The sequence below is a fragment of the Apteryx rowi genome, unplaced genomic scaffold (assembly GCF_003343035.1).
Source record: "Apteryx rowi isolate R43461 unplaced genomic scaffold, aptRow1 scaffold_21, whole genome shotgun sequence".
Classification (NCBI taxonomy): Eukaryota; Metazoa; Chordata; class Aves; order Apterygiformes; family Apterygidae; genus Apteryx; species Apteryx rowi.
The window spans coordinates 555,379-575,160 of NW_020448419.1; the positions used below are offsets into that span (position 1 = coordinate 555,379).

At 35.9% G+C, this 19,782-nt stretch overlaps 1 protein-coding gene across 5 annotated transcripts in view; it reads right to left on the reverse strand.

Annotated features, from left to right (window-relative positions):
* Nucleotides 1-19,782, reverse strand: part of FANCL (FA complementation group L) — a 43,136-nt gene that overhangs the window by 10,198 nt on the left and 13,156 nt on the right. For all 5 annotated transcript variants that reach the window (XM_026064168.1, XM_026064166.1, XM_026064167.1 and 2 more), the window contains 2 exons: nucleotides 16,608-16,704; nucleotides 5,756-5,824 (listed from right to left, as the gene is read on the reverse strand). In XM_026064168.1, the coding sequence (XP_025919953.1) occupies nucleotides 5,756-5,824; nucleotides 16,608-16,704 (166 nt within the window). The remainder of the gene's footprint in view (nucleotides 1-5,755; nucleotides 5,825-16,607; nucleotides 16,705-19,782) is intronic.

Consider the following 19,782-nt stretch of genomic DNA (forward strand, 5'->3'; position numbering starts at 1 on the left):
TCAGTTCATCAATAACTTAAATTTAAATTACACTACTTCCTTCAATTAAAAGAATAAACAACTGAAAGAAAGTCAGCCTACTCCTGGTTCATATTTCCAAAGCAAAAGAGGCTGGAAAGAATAAAGAAAAAAGTCTTGATGAGTCTGGGACTGCCATGAAAATCATGAAAGTCTTCAGTAACTTTTAAAAGTGATAACACACACACATGGTAACATTCCTGCCAAATTTCAAACACTCCCCCCAAATGCTGGATGGACGAAACATTAATCAAATGGTAGAAAGAATGTTTTAATTAAGGTAAATGCAGTGTATTTTATTAACTGTTATTTTATTTTAAAATAAAATAATAATACGATTTTATCTTTATTCTGAGAAAAATGGTTTTGCTAAAATTTTCCTTCAAAATTTGTCCAATACAAAATTTGCTTATCCTTTGAAATTTGGCAAAATTGAAACTACTGCAGAGCCTCCTAAAGGAAAAGGTCAAGTAACCTAAACTGTAGGTGCTGTTACCTGCCTGCCCTTTAAGCAGTCTTAAAAATGGAATAAATAGCAAGTTGAAGGAATTCACAATTGTCAGAAAATTGGGAGAAATTTTAAACACCTAAGAAAACAGAAAACAAGAGGACATTTAAGACACAATTATAAAAATGAATACAAATGAAAAGGAAAAAAAGCATTGAGGGTAAGAAAAACCTAGAATTCAATGATATCTAAAGGAACTGATATGATAGTAAATAATGTTATGAATTAACATGAAATACACCAGTGAAAATTTAGACTACCAAAACAAATAATGGAGAAAGAGACAACAATAATTTCTGTACAAGTCTAGCAAACCACACCAAAAATGTTTCTCAAAAGATATTTATAAGAAACACAGTGTTTAGTAGTGTAAAAGATTGTTGGGGGAAGAAGAGTTAAAGAAAGTGTCAAGATTTATTTGGAAAAAAGGGTTTTTAGAAAAGAGAAAGCTCTCCCTCATATTGTGTACAGATGTTAGACTATGAAATATATCAGTAGTTCAAACTTATGCAAAAAAATAATTCACCTCCTATTATTAGGATAAATTTATAAAAGAAGCTTCTCCTACACAAATTGTCATGAAAGTACTTACTATTTTGAATTACAAATAGACTATACCAGAAATATCCTGTACCTATTGAAGGCAATTGCAAAAAATTGGTATTACTGATATCAGTATGATTAGAATTTCACATCAGAGCTCTATAACGTCTAAAAAAGCAGTCTCATACACATGCACATTTATGGTTTTAGTGTCAAAAGACACATGATAGTGTTACTAATACAGAGATTTATAAAAGAAATTCTAAGGAATTTCATATAGATGGGGTGGTGAATCTACACTCTTCTATCCCAAGGAAACTTAGTTTCATATCAATTCTTCTCAGCAAAAATTCCATTAGTAGAAGCTAAGCTGTATTAATTAGACTTAAAAAATACTTGGCTAATTCCTGCATAAAATAAAATATGCTGAAAGGCTTCCAAGAATATTTGTAATATTTAAGGACAAATCTTAGAAATGTATCTGTTAATTCTTTGTCTATACAGATTACAATGGTCAGTGGAATGACATAGTCAATCCATTTTAACAGAAAAGCTTACCAGAGTTAATATACTTGACTGCTATGATTTTAATTAGTCATCTTCAAAAAAGGAGCATATTCATCTATGCTTAAAACTGCTCCAGTAATATAGTTGTACAGTATTTTGTTCAAGTATAGCTGCTTCCTACAAAACTGCACTTGCCCTTGTTTAATCCTTCCTTCTTGATGTGCACTCCTCTGGTGACAGATTGGTAAGAGCAGCCCTGTTGGTCAGAACAAACATTTCTCTGATTAATCCTTTCAAAATTGGTGATTTCTTAAAGCCCTGAAGTAACTTACGTCTCTGATGAGAAGGTTACAATTCAGTTGCCTAAACAAAGCCATTTAATGCCATTTGAGATGACTTCAGGTATCCAAAATGACATGGTGCTAGCAGTTTGACCTAAAGCCAACATGATATCCATGCTGTTCTGGAGCAGGAGCTAGAAGCCAGACAAGATACCTTGAGGCATTTAAAATAGCACTAGATGTCTATGATTAGGCCACTGAACAGCTCCCAAAGGGGTGAATGCTCCAGTGCCACAGCCTCTCTGTGGCTGTGGTACAGTTACAGAATTTCTTCACCTTTTGTAGATTTGCCACAAATACAGATTTGGATGGACCTTCATATATATTTATTTTAGGAGACAACTGAACTCTTAATTAAGGAAAAAGTCCCTTTTATAGTCAAAAGTTTACTCGTCCTCTAGACCGGTCTTACCCTCATTCTGTATCTTAGAAGGGAGACTTTTGTGGCAATTTTTTTCACTTAAGAAATATTAATGTTGCCACTGCAAAATGATACCTATTTCACTCTTCTGAGCTTTGACAGTGTTCACACATGGGATTTCAAGCAGTAAATGAAACCTAAAATGGTTGAGGACATACCCATTCACATGTTCAGACCAATTAAAATATATCACAAAGTTACAATTGAAAGACTTGAAAGAAATACAAGTCATAATTATGGAACTGCATTGCAATATATATTCAAGAAACTCTACTAACAGGTATCAGGAAAACCACATCTATTAACCTGTAAGCATTAGCATACCAGAGTCATAGGTAGACAGAATACAATTTAATAAAGTGAACAGTTGTTGGCTGGCAAAGGGATCTCCTGTATCACCTAAATAATTTATGATTCTTCAGATATGTTTGGACTACTGTTTATTTCTCACAAACTTAAGTTTTACAATTTCCCTGCCCCTTAGCATAAATCAAATTGAGAGAGAACATTCTGAAATCTTTCTAAAGCTTCTTGTCAACTATCTTCACCTTCTGCATTGATAGATACATAGAAAGCTGAGGTCTCTGAAGCTTCTTTGCTTAAAAAAAACACAATTATGATTAATTTTATTGTGTTCCCATCAAAATAACTGTAGTATAATTCATACCATTATACCTTCTAAATGCTATATTATTGCTTCATTGTTGGCTGGCTGCACGACCTCATTAGTCATTAATTTCCACTCTCATGACCTTCATGTACCAAACCAGGTGGGCAGTGGGCAGTATAGAAACAATACCCTGATGTGAGGGCATCAGAATATAGATGTACTGAAACTGCCAAACTATGCTTACAGTATATGCTAAAATGTGGAGACAGTACATTTAATCTGGTTATTTAGAGAAAGAATATAACTGAAATAAGTAGATGTTCTTGCACTTGTCATTGAGAAGCACTCTGCATTTATTTGGCACTTACAACAGTAGCAGCAGCAGCATTGCCCTTGGTGCTGATTTCTTACTACTCTAAAATGTCTCCTCTGAGCCAGAATACACTGGCTGTTGCTGATCATGCTGTGAGACACCTGCACTGGCTACTAGGCTTGTCATGACGCACAAAACCCTACCATCTTCAGCTTGACATTGTGCAAGTTATAATTATTCATCCAAATGAATATGTCAGAGCAGCAGCAGCAGACCTCTCATCAGAGCAAAAGAAAAATACATCAAAACATTATCAACCCAGCAGGAAGACAGGGACCATAAGGAAAATTACCCATTTTTAATATGGATGCCATAAAGCCATGTCTATTATTATACCAAGAAAAAAAAAAAACAACTCAAGTTTAAAGTCCATAAGCACTGAAAGGAACCTGAAATAGGCAACAGCACACAGGGAAAAAAAAAAAAAATCAATTACCTGAAATCTATTTATATTCGCTTTCACAGGAGTTTATATTATAATAATGCAATTGCACAATTTTAGTTAAGTCTTGTCAGTTTTTACATTAAAGGTGACCTACACATTTTAAAGTCTTATCAGTATCAAAACATCATGTAATTCTAAGTAGCAGATATGTAAAGCATGTTCTCTTTTCCTTTTAGGAACCAAAATGTTCAACCACTTGAGGACCTGCTAAATTTTGCTACCAGTGGTGTTTAAGCATTTAGTATGCTTAACCCTAATTTTACCATAGCATGAAGATTGCTTGCTGCAGTGATTTCCATGCATTTTGAAAACAGAAGAAATTTATAATAGTGTAAAACATGTAACAATTACAATACACATTTTTTCAGAAGTGTCAAATTCATGTGACCCACACAGATAAAGTCATTTTTCAAAAAAAGGCTGTACAACTAAAGCAATTCTATCAGCATAATGCATAGTTCGTTGGTATTTGGTTCAATATTATAGCAGACTATCTGCTGCTGGAATTACTATCTTATGGTTTCAAAACAGCCTTCAGTTACTTACCTACCTCTATTATTCATGTTTTCAAAGCAGTCCACAGGTAATTCTAATTATAAAAAGTTTTTAAAATCTTAAGCACTGGAATAGCATATTTTTAACACTAGATTTTTACTTGTTTGCAATGTTAATACTAATATATTGGCTACTATCTTTAACTTGTCAAAGGAGGTTGCTTCATATTATGTTTTTAAGTACATTTTATTAAAACATAAGTCCAGCTGGTAGCTTTAAACTTACTCAGAGAAGCAACAACTTTCAAGGATATGTGAAATGCTGCTAATTCAAGGCAACATATATTGCAAGGCTGTAAAATTAATAAAATAATAATATTAAAAATATGTATAAAGTTAGAAATAATATTTAAAATCCTGCCTGTAGTATAAAGAAACCAGTACAAGCTAAGGGAAAAGCAATATCCAAATTGTCCCAAACCATACCAGAGAATCAAAAATTGAAAGTAAAACTACATATGGAAATAAATATATTCTTCATTTGCAGTGATCCATTCCTGCAGTTATTTCCTCAAGATCTTATACTGAAGTGATCTGAGATTGCACACAAAATCTAGAGCCTTGCAGTCAAAATCTTACAGACATCCTAAACTCATACTGATACAATCTTTCAACCATGTTCCTTTCATAAATTTAATACAGTAAAGACATGCTTTACTGATGGGTAGAAAACCTGGCAAGAACTAGAATTATGAAAAGCGATCATTTATGTAAAATCTATTTTCTTGAATTAAATGAAATTAAACAGCAAGTATTTTCTAGAGATAATTCAAATTAACTTGCATGTAAGTTGGCACATTTAAATCCATTTAATCAAGTACACATGCTCTATTAAAGGAAGACAGATACATGAAATAATGCAAGAGAGACTAAGAAAAGATGATGGCTCTTGGTTCTTCATATTAACAATATCAGTTAAACTATGAAAACAGAATTCTATTAAATAATTTCTTGTTGCACTTTGATTATGACTTAACTTTTATCACCTTATGGAGACTATATAGGGTAACAAACTGGGGGGACAGCTTTTCTTTTTTTCTTTTTTTTTTTTTTAAGAAAATGTCAACTTCAGAGGGTGCTTATTTCCTTCCCATACACATATTTTCCCAATATTATTCCTAAGAATATGACATTTCAGCAGTACGAACTGATTAAGAGAAAAGCAGGCAGTACGAGTGCAAAACATACAACATGCAAGATACAACTACAAGGTAGGGAAAATATTTATAACAATATCATAATGGATACGGAGTTCAATTTTATTTCATTTACATAAGCATGTATAAAAGTAAAAGGTATTAGGGCAAAAAACTGGAGTTAGAAAATAAAGTCCAATCCATTTGTACTACACATTATTACCACCTACATGTCTTATCTTGTACATACTGCAAATATATCTCAGTTATTAGAAAAGATGCATAGTACAGCATTTTACCTGTGGCATCCAAGAAACAGCAAACTGAACCGGAAAATCCACAAGGCAGTCTGGTGGTTCTGTAGGATACTGAGGGAAGGAAAAAAACACAGTTTTTCTTTTCTTTTGTTTTGTTTTCAAATGTGATTTAAAGTGAGACTGATATTCAACTGCCAAATTTGATAATGAAATATGAGCACTTCAAGCATCTTGAGAACTTGGCTTTCAAAAGAAAAATATGTAAAGCATTTGCAGAAATAGTTATAAATGTTAATTATCATTTATAAGCAGAAATCTTCACTTAAACATTTTTTGTATATCAGATTTTACTAAAGGCAGGGGAATCACAGTTTCTGATGCGTTCAATGTTTTCAAAGACATATTGAAAAAAGACTTTTAAGACAAAAAGGTCAAATATGAAAAAGCATCTTTCTTGGCATCTTGACTGCATCTACCTAAAAGAAGCTTAGCATTACCCATGCAAAGCTCTCACTCCTCAGTTACCTGCACTGCAGAGGAATGGTTAAAAAAAAACCTTTCCCAAGTCACGAATTAAATTTCATTTAAACTGGAACGTTTGCTGTTATAGGCAATATTTTTTGTTTTGAAACTTCGAGTAATTGGAGTAAGCACATACCCCTTTAGAAAGAGATGACTGTAGCCAGAATTAAAACAGACAACTCTCCTCCCTCTCCCAAATTAAAAATTAGCAATGAGGAAAGGAAAAACAGCTGTATTAAGAAAACTGAAGCTATATAAAGAAGTTTGATAATTCAAAAAATGACCACTGACTATTCGCTACACTGGTAAGTCTACTGCATTTCAGCATCCTAATATGAAGTCTGTGGAACAAATTGGCATTTTCTGAGAAAAAAAGTAGTCAAAGAAAAAAATGTTTAGTTGCAAATTAATTGTGTCCTTTTTAAGAGCAACTATCCAAAATTTTGTAAAGCTTATCATCTCAGAAGCTGCATCTTTTAGTCCAATCCAACCTTTAGTACAACGCAACCTGTCAAACTTTAATAGTGACCTGTGTAGCGGTTTTACAGAAATTGTATTAGTATTGCATAAACTGCCCATTCAAGCAAGTGTCATAGAGAATCTTATCTGGGGAGACATAGGGAAAAAATGGCTCTCTTTCCTCACAAAATTAAAGAGTTAAGACAAAGAGGTGAAGCTTAACTATGCTTCTGCCCATAACCACTCTCCACCCAAAATAAACCCCCAGACAGACATTGTTATGATTCACCAGACATTCTTAATTTTTAATATGTATATTTATTTTACACAAGATGTATTTCTCCACTAGTTAGTTTCCAATTGCTGTCTATTGTAAAGAGCAAAAAAGAAATACAGCTTCCTTAAAGCATCCATTCTTATTGCTTTGATTTTCTTTGATAATCTAGCAGATTTATGTATTTCACAGAAACTTCTTTAAACTTGCATTTTTTATTTGCCTTCATCTATGTTTTTAGATATCCATTTTACGAAGGCAACGTTTACAACTTGAATATCTTGTGCTTTACAGTTTTATCAAATCGGTGGCAGAGAAGTTACATAACAATGACAGATCAAGAGAACCGAAACAACTAATTTGGGCAGGAGACAGTTACAACTTAAAAATGTCTATCCACAAAAGCTGTTATAGTTTCTTTTTATTCTAGTGTTGGTATTATTTTTCATGATATACTTCAATGCTTGCATAAAGTAAACTTGTTTTCTGTATATAAAAGTATGCCTAGAACAGACTAAGACAGAACAATTGTTCTGTAGGATGAGTTTTGGGACCATCCCAGCAGCTTCTGCCAATTATGTGCTAACTTTCTTGGTAAGTAAATTCATTTTATGCACTCTTTCATAGAATGCCTTTGAACAAGCGATTGCAAACAGATTCCACTAACTTTATAGTATTTTTAAAGAAACCCTACAGCATTTCTTTCTCTGCATTCTTAGCCAAATTTTCTTTAACAGCACAACACAATGTTGTACTTCTGTGCACCAGCTAATTGGCAAGAACTATGCATTTTTATGCAACAACAATTCTGTGTATGTTTAGTATAATGATTTTAAACCTTATAGGATGAAATCCTATATAAAATAAGGTGAGTGATTCCTGAGGAGATGGTATTATAAAATACTATGACAGAGCATATCAATGACATCATATTTTATATTACAGTTACATTCAAATATATATTTATGTTAGAAATCATCCTATTATTCTTTATAACAATTTAAGCAATTATTAAAAAAATACTTACATTGAATATTTGAGCATGCATCTAACAGTATAGAGCAAAAATATTTTCATAACCCTAGCCAAACCATTCATATAATTATTGTCAAAACATCCTGTCCACTACATGAGATATAAGTTCTTTCAGTTGCCTGTTAGAATTTTGGGGATTTAAAATGGCAAGCACCCAACCTACTTCCTAGAATAACACCTATTAGTTTCTCGTGCAATACAAAATGTAATCTGATAAATCAAACCTAATGTAGTTTTATAGCTTTCAAAAGGTTTTCAGAAAACTTCTCTAGGTCATTTATTAAATTGTGAATGAATAAAGATATCTGAACCAAGTATTTTCAACCAAACAAATTTGAAAACTGTTTCACAAAATGTAATCTGAGCATTAAACAATAAATCCTTTTAGAAGGCTAAGCCTAATAATTCATTAAAGTCCAAATTTTGTAGCACATTATTTGGCAAACATACCTAACTCTATGATATGAGCATTCTCAATCATTCCAGATTTACTTCAATCTCCCAAAATTTTCTAGACACTTCACAAATACAATTTATAGAGAGCAAATATTCTGAAAGGACTGTTTCTGGTTCAAAGAATATTAAGACAGGGACAACAAGTGGAAACATCTCACAATGCATTAAGTAAAAGTCCTCAAAATGCATCCAAACTTTAAGAAAGATAAGGAATATTTAGTGGTTTATCTGAATACACACGGTAACTTCATGAAAAAGAATTTACCAAATCATTGAGAGAAGTATTTCTTCCTGAAACCATTGTCAGCAGGCCTAAAAATTCATTTCACTGCATGGCATCCAGGAGGACAAGGCTGAACAAACTCACCTGCCAGAATACAAACAGGCAATATATGCTGGGGGGTAGGAGGGTTTAGCTCATATACTAACCTTATCCAAAGAAAGAGCATAACAAAAATAAACATACTTTTATTAAAGCAGGTTATCACAAGAAATCCCATTAAAAATACTTCAATAAAGTTTTTTTAAAAAGTGTTAGACATGTATACCACTGAAAATCAAATCTCCATGTCACCAAAACTACGTCTCACACATAAATTCTCTCATGGCAAGCTTAAACACCAGACACATTTTAAAAAGGACAAATACAATTGATGGTTTCATCATAACAATCACTTGAAAAAAAAGTTGATTGATGACTACTTGTTACAATAGACAAGTTGCATAATCTAGTCTTTTTATTACATTGTATCTTTAGTTGTTAGAAGGTGCTGACTTCTACTACTAGGAGTCTCAACTTCAGACATTTTATTGCTATAAAGAAAATACACAAGTTTTTGGATGAATAGAACACAGTAATCTCAGTCCCCCTTATGGCAGAGCGATAAGGCTTACCAGAGGAGACACAGGATAAAGCACCACACTACCTAGAATTAGGTACATGCTATTACCCCACTATCATGCTGAAGCAATTCAGTAAGCATGTGGCAACGCTCATGGATACAGATCTGAATCTCCAGATTCTCCTTACTCTGCCCTTCTTATATAGGTGAGAGAAGCACAGTCACATAACAGAACTCTAAAACCACATATAGGCATACCTTGTTTTTTTGCGCTTCGCTTTATTGTGCTTCACAGATACTGCGTTTTTTACAAATTGAGGGTTTGGGGCAACCCTGCGTCGAGCAAGTCTATTGGCGCCATTTTTCCAACAGCATGTGCTCACTTCATGTCTCTGTGTCACATTTTGGTGATTCTCGCAATATTTCAAATTTTTCATTATTATTATTATATCTGTTATGGTGATCTGTGATCAGTGATCTTTGTTACTACTGTAATTGTTTTGGGGCACCATGAACCATGCCCATATAAGATGGCGAACTTGATCAATAAATGTTGTGTGTGCTCTCGCTGCTCCACCGACTGGCCGTTCCCCCGTCTCTCTCCCTCTCCTCAGGCCTCCCTATTCCCTGAGACACAACAACATTGAAATTAGGGCAATTAATAACCCTACAATGGCCTCTAAGTGTTCACGTGAAAGGAAGAGTTGCATGTCTGTCACTTTAGATCAAAAGCTAGAAATGATGAAGCTCAGTGAGGAAGGCACATCCAAAGCTGAGAGAGGCCGAAAGCGAGGCCTCTTGCGCCAAACAGTTTGCCAAAGTGTGAATGCAAAGGAAAAGGTCTTGAAGGAAATTCAAAGTGCTACTCCAGTGAACACACAAATGATAGGAAAGCCAAACAGCCTTATTGCTGCCGATATGGAGAAAGTTTTAGTGGTCTGGATAGAAGATCAAACCAGCCACAACATTCCCTTAAGCCAAAGCCTAATCCAGAGCAAGGCCTGAACTCTCTTCAATTCTACGAAGGCTGAGAAAGGTGAGGAAGCTGCAGAAGAAAAGCTGGAAGCTAGCAGAGGTTGGTTCATGAGGTTTAAGGAAAGAAGCTGTCTCCATAACATAAAAGTACAAGGTGAAGCAGCAAGTGCTGATGTAGAAGCTGCAGCAAGTCATCCAGAAAATCTACCTAAGATCATTGATGAAGGTGGCTCCACTAAACAACAGATTTTCAATGCAGATGAAACAGCCTTCTATTGGAAGAAGATGCCACCTAGGACTTTCATAGCTAGAGAGGAGAAGTCAATGCCTGGCTTCAAAGCTTCAAAGGACAGGCTGACTCTCTTGTTAGGGGCTAATGCAGCTGGTGACTAAGTTGAAGCCAGTGCTCATCTACCATTCTGAAAATCCTAGGGCCCTTAAGAATTATGCTAAATCTACTCTGTCTGTGCTCTATAAATGGAACAGCAAAGCCTGGATGACAGCACATCTGTTTACAACATGGTTTACTGAATATTTTAAGCCCACTGTTGAGACCTACTGCTCAGAAAAGAAGATTTCTTTCAAAATATTACTGCTCATTGACAATGCACCTGGTCACCCAAGAGCTCTGATGGACATGTATGATGAGATTAATGTTGTTTTCATGCCTGCTAACACAACATCCATTCTGCAGCCCATGGATCAAGGAGTAATTTCAACTTTCAAGTCTTATTACTTAAGAAATACATTTCATAAGGCTATAGCTTCCATAAATAGTGATTCCTCTGATGGATCTGGGCAAAGTAAGTTGAAAACCTTCTGGAAAGGATTCACCATTCTAGATGCCATTAAGAACATGCATGATTCATGGGAGGAAGTCAAAATATCAACATTAACAGGAGTTTGGAAGAAGCTGATTCCAACCCTCATGGATGATTTTGAGGGGTTCAAGACTTCAGTGGAGGAAGTAACTGCAGATGTGGTGGAAATAGCAAGAGACATACAATTAGAAGTGGAGCCTGAAGATGTGACTGAATTGCTGCAATCTCATGATAAAACTTTCACGGATGAGGACTTGCTTCTTATGGATGAGCAAAGAAAGTGGTTTCTCGAGATGGAATCTACTCCTGGGGAAGATGCTGTGAACACTGTTGAAATGACAACAAAGGATTTAGGCTATTCCATAAACTTAGTGGATAAAGCAGCAGCAGGGTTTGAGAGGACTGACTCCAATTTTGAAGTTCAACATCGAGGCAAGACCCTCCATCAGCAAAAAGATTATGACTCGCTGAAGGCTCAGGTGATAGTTAGCATTTTTTAGCAATAAAGTATTTTTTAATTAAGGTATGTACATTTTTTTTTAGACATAATGCTATTGCACACTTAATAGACTACAGTATAGTGTAAACATAACTTTTATATGCACTGGGAAACCAAAAATTTGTGTGACCTGGTTAATTGTGATATTCGCTTTATTGCGGTGGTCTGGAACTAAACCCTCAATATAGCCGAGGTATGCCTGTATACAACCAGGACAAAATATCCTGCAACCACAGTGCCTTTCAAAGACCACTCACAAATCCTGAAGCAGGAGTTAAGAAGCTATGTTAAGGACAAGATCAAACTTCTGGACAGCACTGACAATGATTGGAAATTGCAAGCAGACTGCTGAAAGTCAGAGACCTATAACTAACTATGAAAATTGTATTAGAATATTTTTAAAAATTAGTTGAAATTGGATTTATGATGTTGTTTCTCAATTAAATGAACAGTTTGGCTCTAGTTTGATTACAGCATTTTTATAGAAATATAACCTATATCAAGACAAGATTCTTCCTCAAGCACAGGTGACAACACATGTGATTGGCTGCACTGACAAAACCAGAGATATTTGTGTGCAAAAAGTAGGTGTTAATAGTTTTACTTCATTGAAGCAAAAAGTTGGAAATAGCTTTTATCATCCACTAAAGAATATGCAAGAGCACTACAAAAATCAGACCTAATTTTAGTTTACAAGATTTGTAATTTCATTCTTGTAATTCAAATGAGCAATTTCACTCCAAATGACAAAGAAAATCTATTCCTCGAAAATTCTGTCACTCTCTGCACCTTCATTACATAATCAAGTGTTACTCCCATCTTCGTTTTACATGGTTTCAGATAAGAAACTCACCCCGAGTTAGAAACACAAGAGCAAATTTTAAACAACTAAAAAAAGGATGTAAGACATAAAAAGGAAAATTCTAACACACAAATTTTAATTCTATTATTCTCCTTTTCATACTGTATTCTTAGAGCTGAGGCCCTATTAGCATAGCAACAGGGCCAGATCAGAACTCTGTGTCAAGACGGGGTTTATGAACAAGCTACAACAAGAAAACTACAAACAATAGCTCCCAATACTGAAAAATAAAAACTGTCCAAAATTGCTACTCAACTATGTATTTTGCAGAAAAGCATAGATATGAACTTTAGGGGATTCCTGGATGAAGATTCTTCACTGCTTCAGACTAATGGACACCTTTTACCAATAGATGGGAACAGGCCATCATCTGCTCTTTCTCATGCTTAGCTTCAGAATATCTTTAGAAACGACCAGAATTAGAACATGCATAATCAAATAATTAGCCAGTTGTGTTTTAATAATAGATTGTATGGAGATCATATCTGAGAAACTAGGGGCTATACTATTGCCTTAGAGTTCTGAAAAGCTCTTATGAAATAAGTCACTCGCATTGAAGGGGAAGGAGGAGGATCTGAGGAACAACAGGTCAGTTAGCCTCACCTTGATCCCTGGGAGGGTGATGGAGCAACTGCTCCTGGATACTATTTCCAGATATGCGAAGGACAGAAAGGTGATTGGGAGTAGCCAGCATGGATTTCCAAAGGGAAAATGGTACTTAACCAACCTTATAACTTGCTAGGATGAGAGGAACGGCTTGGTCGATGAGGGAATGCTGCTTGCCTTGACTTCAACACAGCTTTCGACACTGACTCCTGTAACATCCACATAGGCAAGCTCACGAAGCACGAGCTAGATAAGGGGTCAGTGAGCTGCACTGAAATCTGGCTGAACTCCTGGGCTCACAGGGTTGCCACCAGCCGCACAAAGCCCTGCTGGAGACCAGCCACTAGAGGGGTCCCTTAGAAGTCGGCACTGGGGCCAGCACCATTTGACATCTTCATTAATCACCTGGATGACGGGACACAGCGCACCCTCAGCAAGTTCGCAAGCGATACAAAACAGGAAGCAGTGGCTGATCCACCAGAGGGCTGCGCTGCCATTCACAGGGACCTCGACAGGCTGGACAGATGGGCACAGGGGAACCTCGTGAAGTTCACCAAGGGAAGTGCAAAGTCCTAGTCCTGCACCTGGACAGGAACAACCCCATGCACCAGAGCAGGCTGGGGACTCACCAGCTGGAGAGCAACTCTGCAGAGAAGGCCCTGGGGCTCCTGGTGCACAGCAGGCTGACCAGGAGCCTGCCATGTGCCCTCGCAGCAAAGAAGGCCAACAGCCTCCTGGGCTGCATTGAGAGCGGTGCCAGCAGGTCAAGGGAGATGATCCTTCCCCTCCACTCAGCACTGGTGAGCCCACGTCTGGAGTGCTGCGTCCAGCTCTGGGCTCCCCAGCACAGGAGACACATGGACTTACTGGAGAGAGCCCGGCAAAGGCCCACAAAGATCATTACGAGAATGGAGCATCTCTCACGCCACAAGAGGCTGAGAGAGCTGGGACTCTCCGGCCTGGAAGAAGAGAAGCTTATATTTAGAAATATCTGATGAGAGGGTGTGAAGAAGACAGGGCCTGACTCTTTTCAGTGGTGCCCAGTGACAGGATGACAGGCAATGGGCACAAACTGGAACACATACAGGAAATTTCGCTTAAACATAAGAAAGAATCTTTTTCACTGTGAGAGTGGCTGAACACGGGAACAGGCTGCCCAGAGATGTTGTGACGTCTCCATTCTTGGAGATATTCAAAATGCGACTGGGCATGGTCCTGAGTAACCTGGTCTAGCTGATCCTGCTTGAGCAGGGGCAGGTGGACTAGAAGATCTCCAGAGGTCCCTTCCAACCTCAGTGGTTCTGTTATACTGCAATTTTTTTTCCATATAAAACTACAGTATTCCTAAAAACCTATGCTCTTTAGGATCTGCTTCAAGGCAATTACTCCCTGAAATATTTGACATATACAGTATATTTTTATAGTTTCTAAGATGATAAAAGTCAAATTTGAGAATTAAGAAAACCAGAAAAATTTAAAAGCCATTCACTAAAAAAAATAAAAAATTAAAAATTAAAAAAAAATCCTAGGAATAAATATTCTTCAACAATGCATCAGTATTATCCAGTTTTCGGAACTTAAAACTGAAGATTCAAAAATACAGGCTTTTGAGTACCAAATCCTCTATGTTTCTCATTTGTGACAAATAGTATCTTGTCACTGAAAGGCTCCTAAACACTGTGGTCTCCACTGCGTAGCTCTTTACCCCATAAAAGTCCCAGCCCACCTTTGCAAAAACAGCTGTTGGTCTTAAAATCAAGAACATGATTTTCTCCAAAAGAAAATCTCAGGACTATCTAAAACTTCATCTCCCCAAAGCAATAAAAAAGAAGCACTGTTAGTGTATTTCCATTAAGCATTCCATGGATTCTTAAAAACTCTTTCTGTGCTGATCTGAAATACACTGATTTTTAGGACAGACCACAGGGGTCATTTCTTTGGTCTTTGGAAAAAGTGTGGGAAACCGAGAATCAGCCAGTGCATAAATGTAACAGTGTTTGATCATTGTGGCTGCTTGTTAAAACTGGGGGATTGCACTGTATTTTGTTTCTGCACTTCTGTACTTCTAAATAATTAGAAGGCTAAGACAGTACTGTACTTCAGCTGCCATAAAATTAAAAAAGAAGCTTAGGGGCAATAACTTGCATTTCATTTCTAGTGTCATATCAAGTATGGAATACCAGCTCCCTTGTAAACAATGACAATATAGTCAGGGTACATTTATATTGTTCCTGCACTCTCAATGGACCATAACTATACTTCCTGACATCATATTTTTCCATCAATGTATTTAACAATTGACTGACAAGCAAATTAATTATGCATTCATCACTCTATGTGTATATGTGCAAATGTACATATAAATGTATACTTAAAGTACACTTTTATTATTTTTTTGAAAATCAATTTAAGTAACGTCCACTCCCAAACAGTCCTTTTTCGACAAGATCCTTTGTCCCTCTAGGGTAAAATTAACTTGTCTTATGTAAAACTAAAAGATTTCAAGTATTCACATGGAATATAGGAAGTCTGGGAAGGTGAAATTTAATCTTACACTACCATGCCCAATCCTCATCCCTTCAAGACTATTACTCTAGATGTTGGACCAGGTACGGTCACAAACCATCAGTGTTTAGACAGGTAGTAGAGTCACTGAAGTGACTGTCTTGGATCCATTTTTTCCCCGATGGAAGACAACACCAACACCGTATTACTGTCACCATACAGCCTGGATATTCAGTGCTTCTGGTAAGAGATTCATGCTTTGCAATGTGCAATTTTTCAAAGAAATAACACAGTTTGAGTTTAATGTATCAGGAAGAATTAAAATTTTGTTGCCTCCAGACATGCCATTGGTTTGGTTCCCCCCAGGAATGATTCCAAGACTGCTAGGAAATATCAATAGGACTTTGCACTGCCAAAAATCAAGCAGCCTTCCATGCTACACTTAAAACAACAGCACAGTAAATTTTCACAACACGAATCAAGGCAGTATTTAATGAGTTACAGGGAGAATTAGTAACAGGAACATTATGTTAGAAGCAAACACTGTCAAAATCAGTCAATTATTTAGCCTAAAAAGAAGTAATTTTTTTAACATAAGGACCCCACTTCTGTAGGCAGTCTGTCTTAAATCTTTGTCTCTACAGCTTAAACAGTAAGACTTGCTAAAGAAGCAACCCAACTCTAATTCTTGTTACACGCTTAGTCTCTGGACTGAGTGATAATGAAAGAAAGTCTCCCAAATGGCTTTGCCTGTAATACAATAAAATAATTGCAATATCATAAAAGGCTTTTGCATATGGTGCACAGCTTCACATGAAAAGATTCTTATAGATAGCCATAAAAAGTACAAATTTTAAATGAAGTTAAAGTCTGAAAACTCTATATAAAATCATTTCACCAAAAAACACATTATCTTGCATAACAAACACGCAAGAATTTCTAGAAATAAATCAACTCTCTAAAATCCTTATGAATTTAAATAATGCATTTCTTTTTTTCCAGGAAACCTTAAAACATTCTCTCCATATATAAATTCACCTTTGCATTTAACTTCAGAGTGATTAGATGTTGTCGACCACACGAGTCTTCAGCTTTTAGCTTGACTGTGGAAAGACCAGTATCCACGTATGCAACTCTGGAAGAGAAAAGAAAACTGTAACAGAATTGTAGGAATTACAGTTTGAAATGTCTGCAATACTCTTATTAGTCTGTTAGAAATATTAATCAGAGGAAGTCCTATATGCCAACCATTTCTGCTGTTCTAGATTTACTGCTGTTAATACACCAGTCTACTGCTTAATGCAGTCATATATCTTTGGGTTATTTACAATGTGTGTCAAGGCTCACGCTGTGGTCAGTGAGCACTATGTTTCAGTTTTCCATCACTGGAACCTTTGACACACACAGCATGTTCCTGTCAGCCTCTACTTATGTACACATTAAACTTCCTGTCAAATCTTTGATCCATTTCTGCAGTTTCTTACAGTACGAGACTTTTATGCTCCTGATTTGCTTTTCTCTTCAATGAAGTTCTCTTTTATTATCAATACTATTATTGTGGAAAATTCAGTAGATATTGGCTCATATTCTGAAATTGATTTTCTACAGATAACAGTACTGGAACAGGTACAAAATGAGTTATTTACAATGATTTCCTTTTGTTTTTATGACAGTTTTACACAGTATGCATGCACCCAAGCAAGTATTAAGTACATACCAAAGGTTAATAAGTTTTAGAACTTAGGACATAATCACTGACTTTTTGTGTAAAATGTTACTGATTTGTGTTTCCCACAAAAATGAAAATGAATACAATTGTAACATACATTGTTCTCTAGAAATGTGTTCTCCTGAGCAGTTTCAACAACTGCCAAAAAGATTCAAACTTATCCATACATCTGCTAGTGAGCTGGGCAAGTGAATATTTTGACATTCTCACTACGTCAGTCTTGCGTAAAGATAAAAAGCAGTGTAAGATTATTGTACAAATTATCTCCTAGACTAATGGTAAGACCCATCAGAGTTCAAAGCGAGCATCTGCTTGCTGACCTAAGTAACATTTTTTTAAAACTATTACATACTAGCCCAGTCACTTGAGCCAGCATGCTGGGACAAATGGTTCTCTTTCAAGAGGAACTGGCAAGGGAATTGTAGAAGCTTGTTTTAAACAAGAAAAGAGGACTAAGCCATAGGTTGTGTCTCCATAGATGACACAGCCTCAATATGCAAGAACTGAAAAATAAAAACAGAAAAAACCGTAGCAGTAGTAAGTGGGGAAAGAGATATATTATTTCATGTTTAATGATGATTGTAATGCAATATTAAACAGTCCTAAGATACTTGGGAGTATTTTGACATGCCTTTGACATGCAATTCAACTGCAGGCAATAAACTGATTTTATTTAGATAGAATTCAGACCATCCCTACTGTAACTGGAAAAATCGTAATCGTTCTAAAGTTCACCTTAAAATTATACCACAAAGTTTTTTATTTTACAGATAAGAAGAAACTATCTACATCCCACCCCTCCATCTACTTTTGCCTGGGGTGGGGGAAACCCCAAACCAGCAGCGATGGCACAGTATGGGCACTCCAAGAAAATATATAGTGACCTGTCCAAAACAGCAGAACTGGTGCCAGTCATAATGCATTGGCAGTTAGATGGCAAAAGAGAAGAGGAAAATTTAAAGGCACACTCTCAGGGTGTCTAGGATTTAAAATTACCTGTTCTGACAGTTACCTTGTTTGGAACATTCCATGCTTGCGATGCCAGGAAGGTTTGAGTTGTTTTAGTTTAAATCAACCATTTTTGAAGTTCCTTCCTCTGCACCGGGCAGGATGGAACAAGACTAAAAAATGATTTGCTTTTCCTAGATAGCAATGGACACAGTCATCTTAAAATTTATTTCTGGAATCCTTAAGGATTCGGTGTTTTTATAATTAGTTTAAAAACCTGACAGCAAGCCTTTAAAATAAATATTTATATATGTGTGCATACTTATATATTTAAACTATGGATATACACACACATATGATTATATTAAAAATAATTGCAACAACTTTGTGATTATATTCAATCATATCTGTAAAGAACACAGTTTTATTGAAAGCAGGTATTAGACAAACTGCAAAAAAATAAAGAGTATTTTGAAAAGGTGCAAATGATGACTACCTATTTGATGACGTATGTATGGATACATCATAAAAATTCTAAAGAGAAACTACTTTACAGGTTAGAGTCCATTATTCTTCTTAAAAAAAAAATCTTCAGTTTTAGGATTCATATTGGAAAGTATCTTTTTAAAGCAGTCTAAAATGTGATTTGCAATGACCTTGAGATAGTAGAAAAGAACTGTAAAAAAATGTAGATCCTCACCTGTATGCTGCACCACTACAATTCAGTCCAATTTGGAAATTCTTGCAACTTTTCAATATTCTGACTTCAACAACTATCCGCTACTAGACGACACAACTATTCAGGTTAAACAACACAACAGCTTTCAGGTATTATTCATCACAAACAATGTACTTGGAGGTTTTCTCATAAAACACTGTCTTCCCTTTCAAACTTTCCCACAGCCAGCAACAGCAAGGAACAAAAAAAATCCTCAGACAACAAGGGGCAGACAGGGTTGAAGAATGCCCAGAATGAAAATTCATAGCTAGTCTCCTTTCTTCTCAACAGAATGTAAAAAGCAATAAACTGCCCCTGGGGAATGAAGGAGGATTCAATTTTCCATTTAGTATAGAAAAAAGTAGTTTAGTGGCTACCTGTTCTGTAACATCATTCCACCAATCTTTGGATAAGAAGAGATGAAAAGGAAAGTTGGACAACCTTGTAAAAGTCATACAAACCTCTTCACATAATTGTATGATAAAAGAAGGAATTGTTTATATAGCCGATATTTCACCTATATAAACCTTTATTCCTCCGTAGGCGCCATCATTTTATCATATACGAAGGAATTTAAAGACCATAGAGATGGAAAACCTCAGTTAAAGCTCAGAAATAATTCAACATAACACATAAATGATATTTCATTGAAAGTGCATGATAAAGCAGGATTCCATTGGAAAGGAGGAGGCAAGAAGAGAAGATACCTGTGATATGAAAAATCTTAGTAAGTATCGAGCAGAAATCAAGACTGCATTGAGACATGTCTTGAGACAATCAGGAACATGACTCACACCATGGACTGAAGAGATACTGGC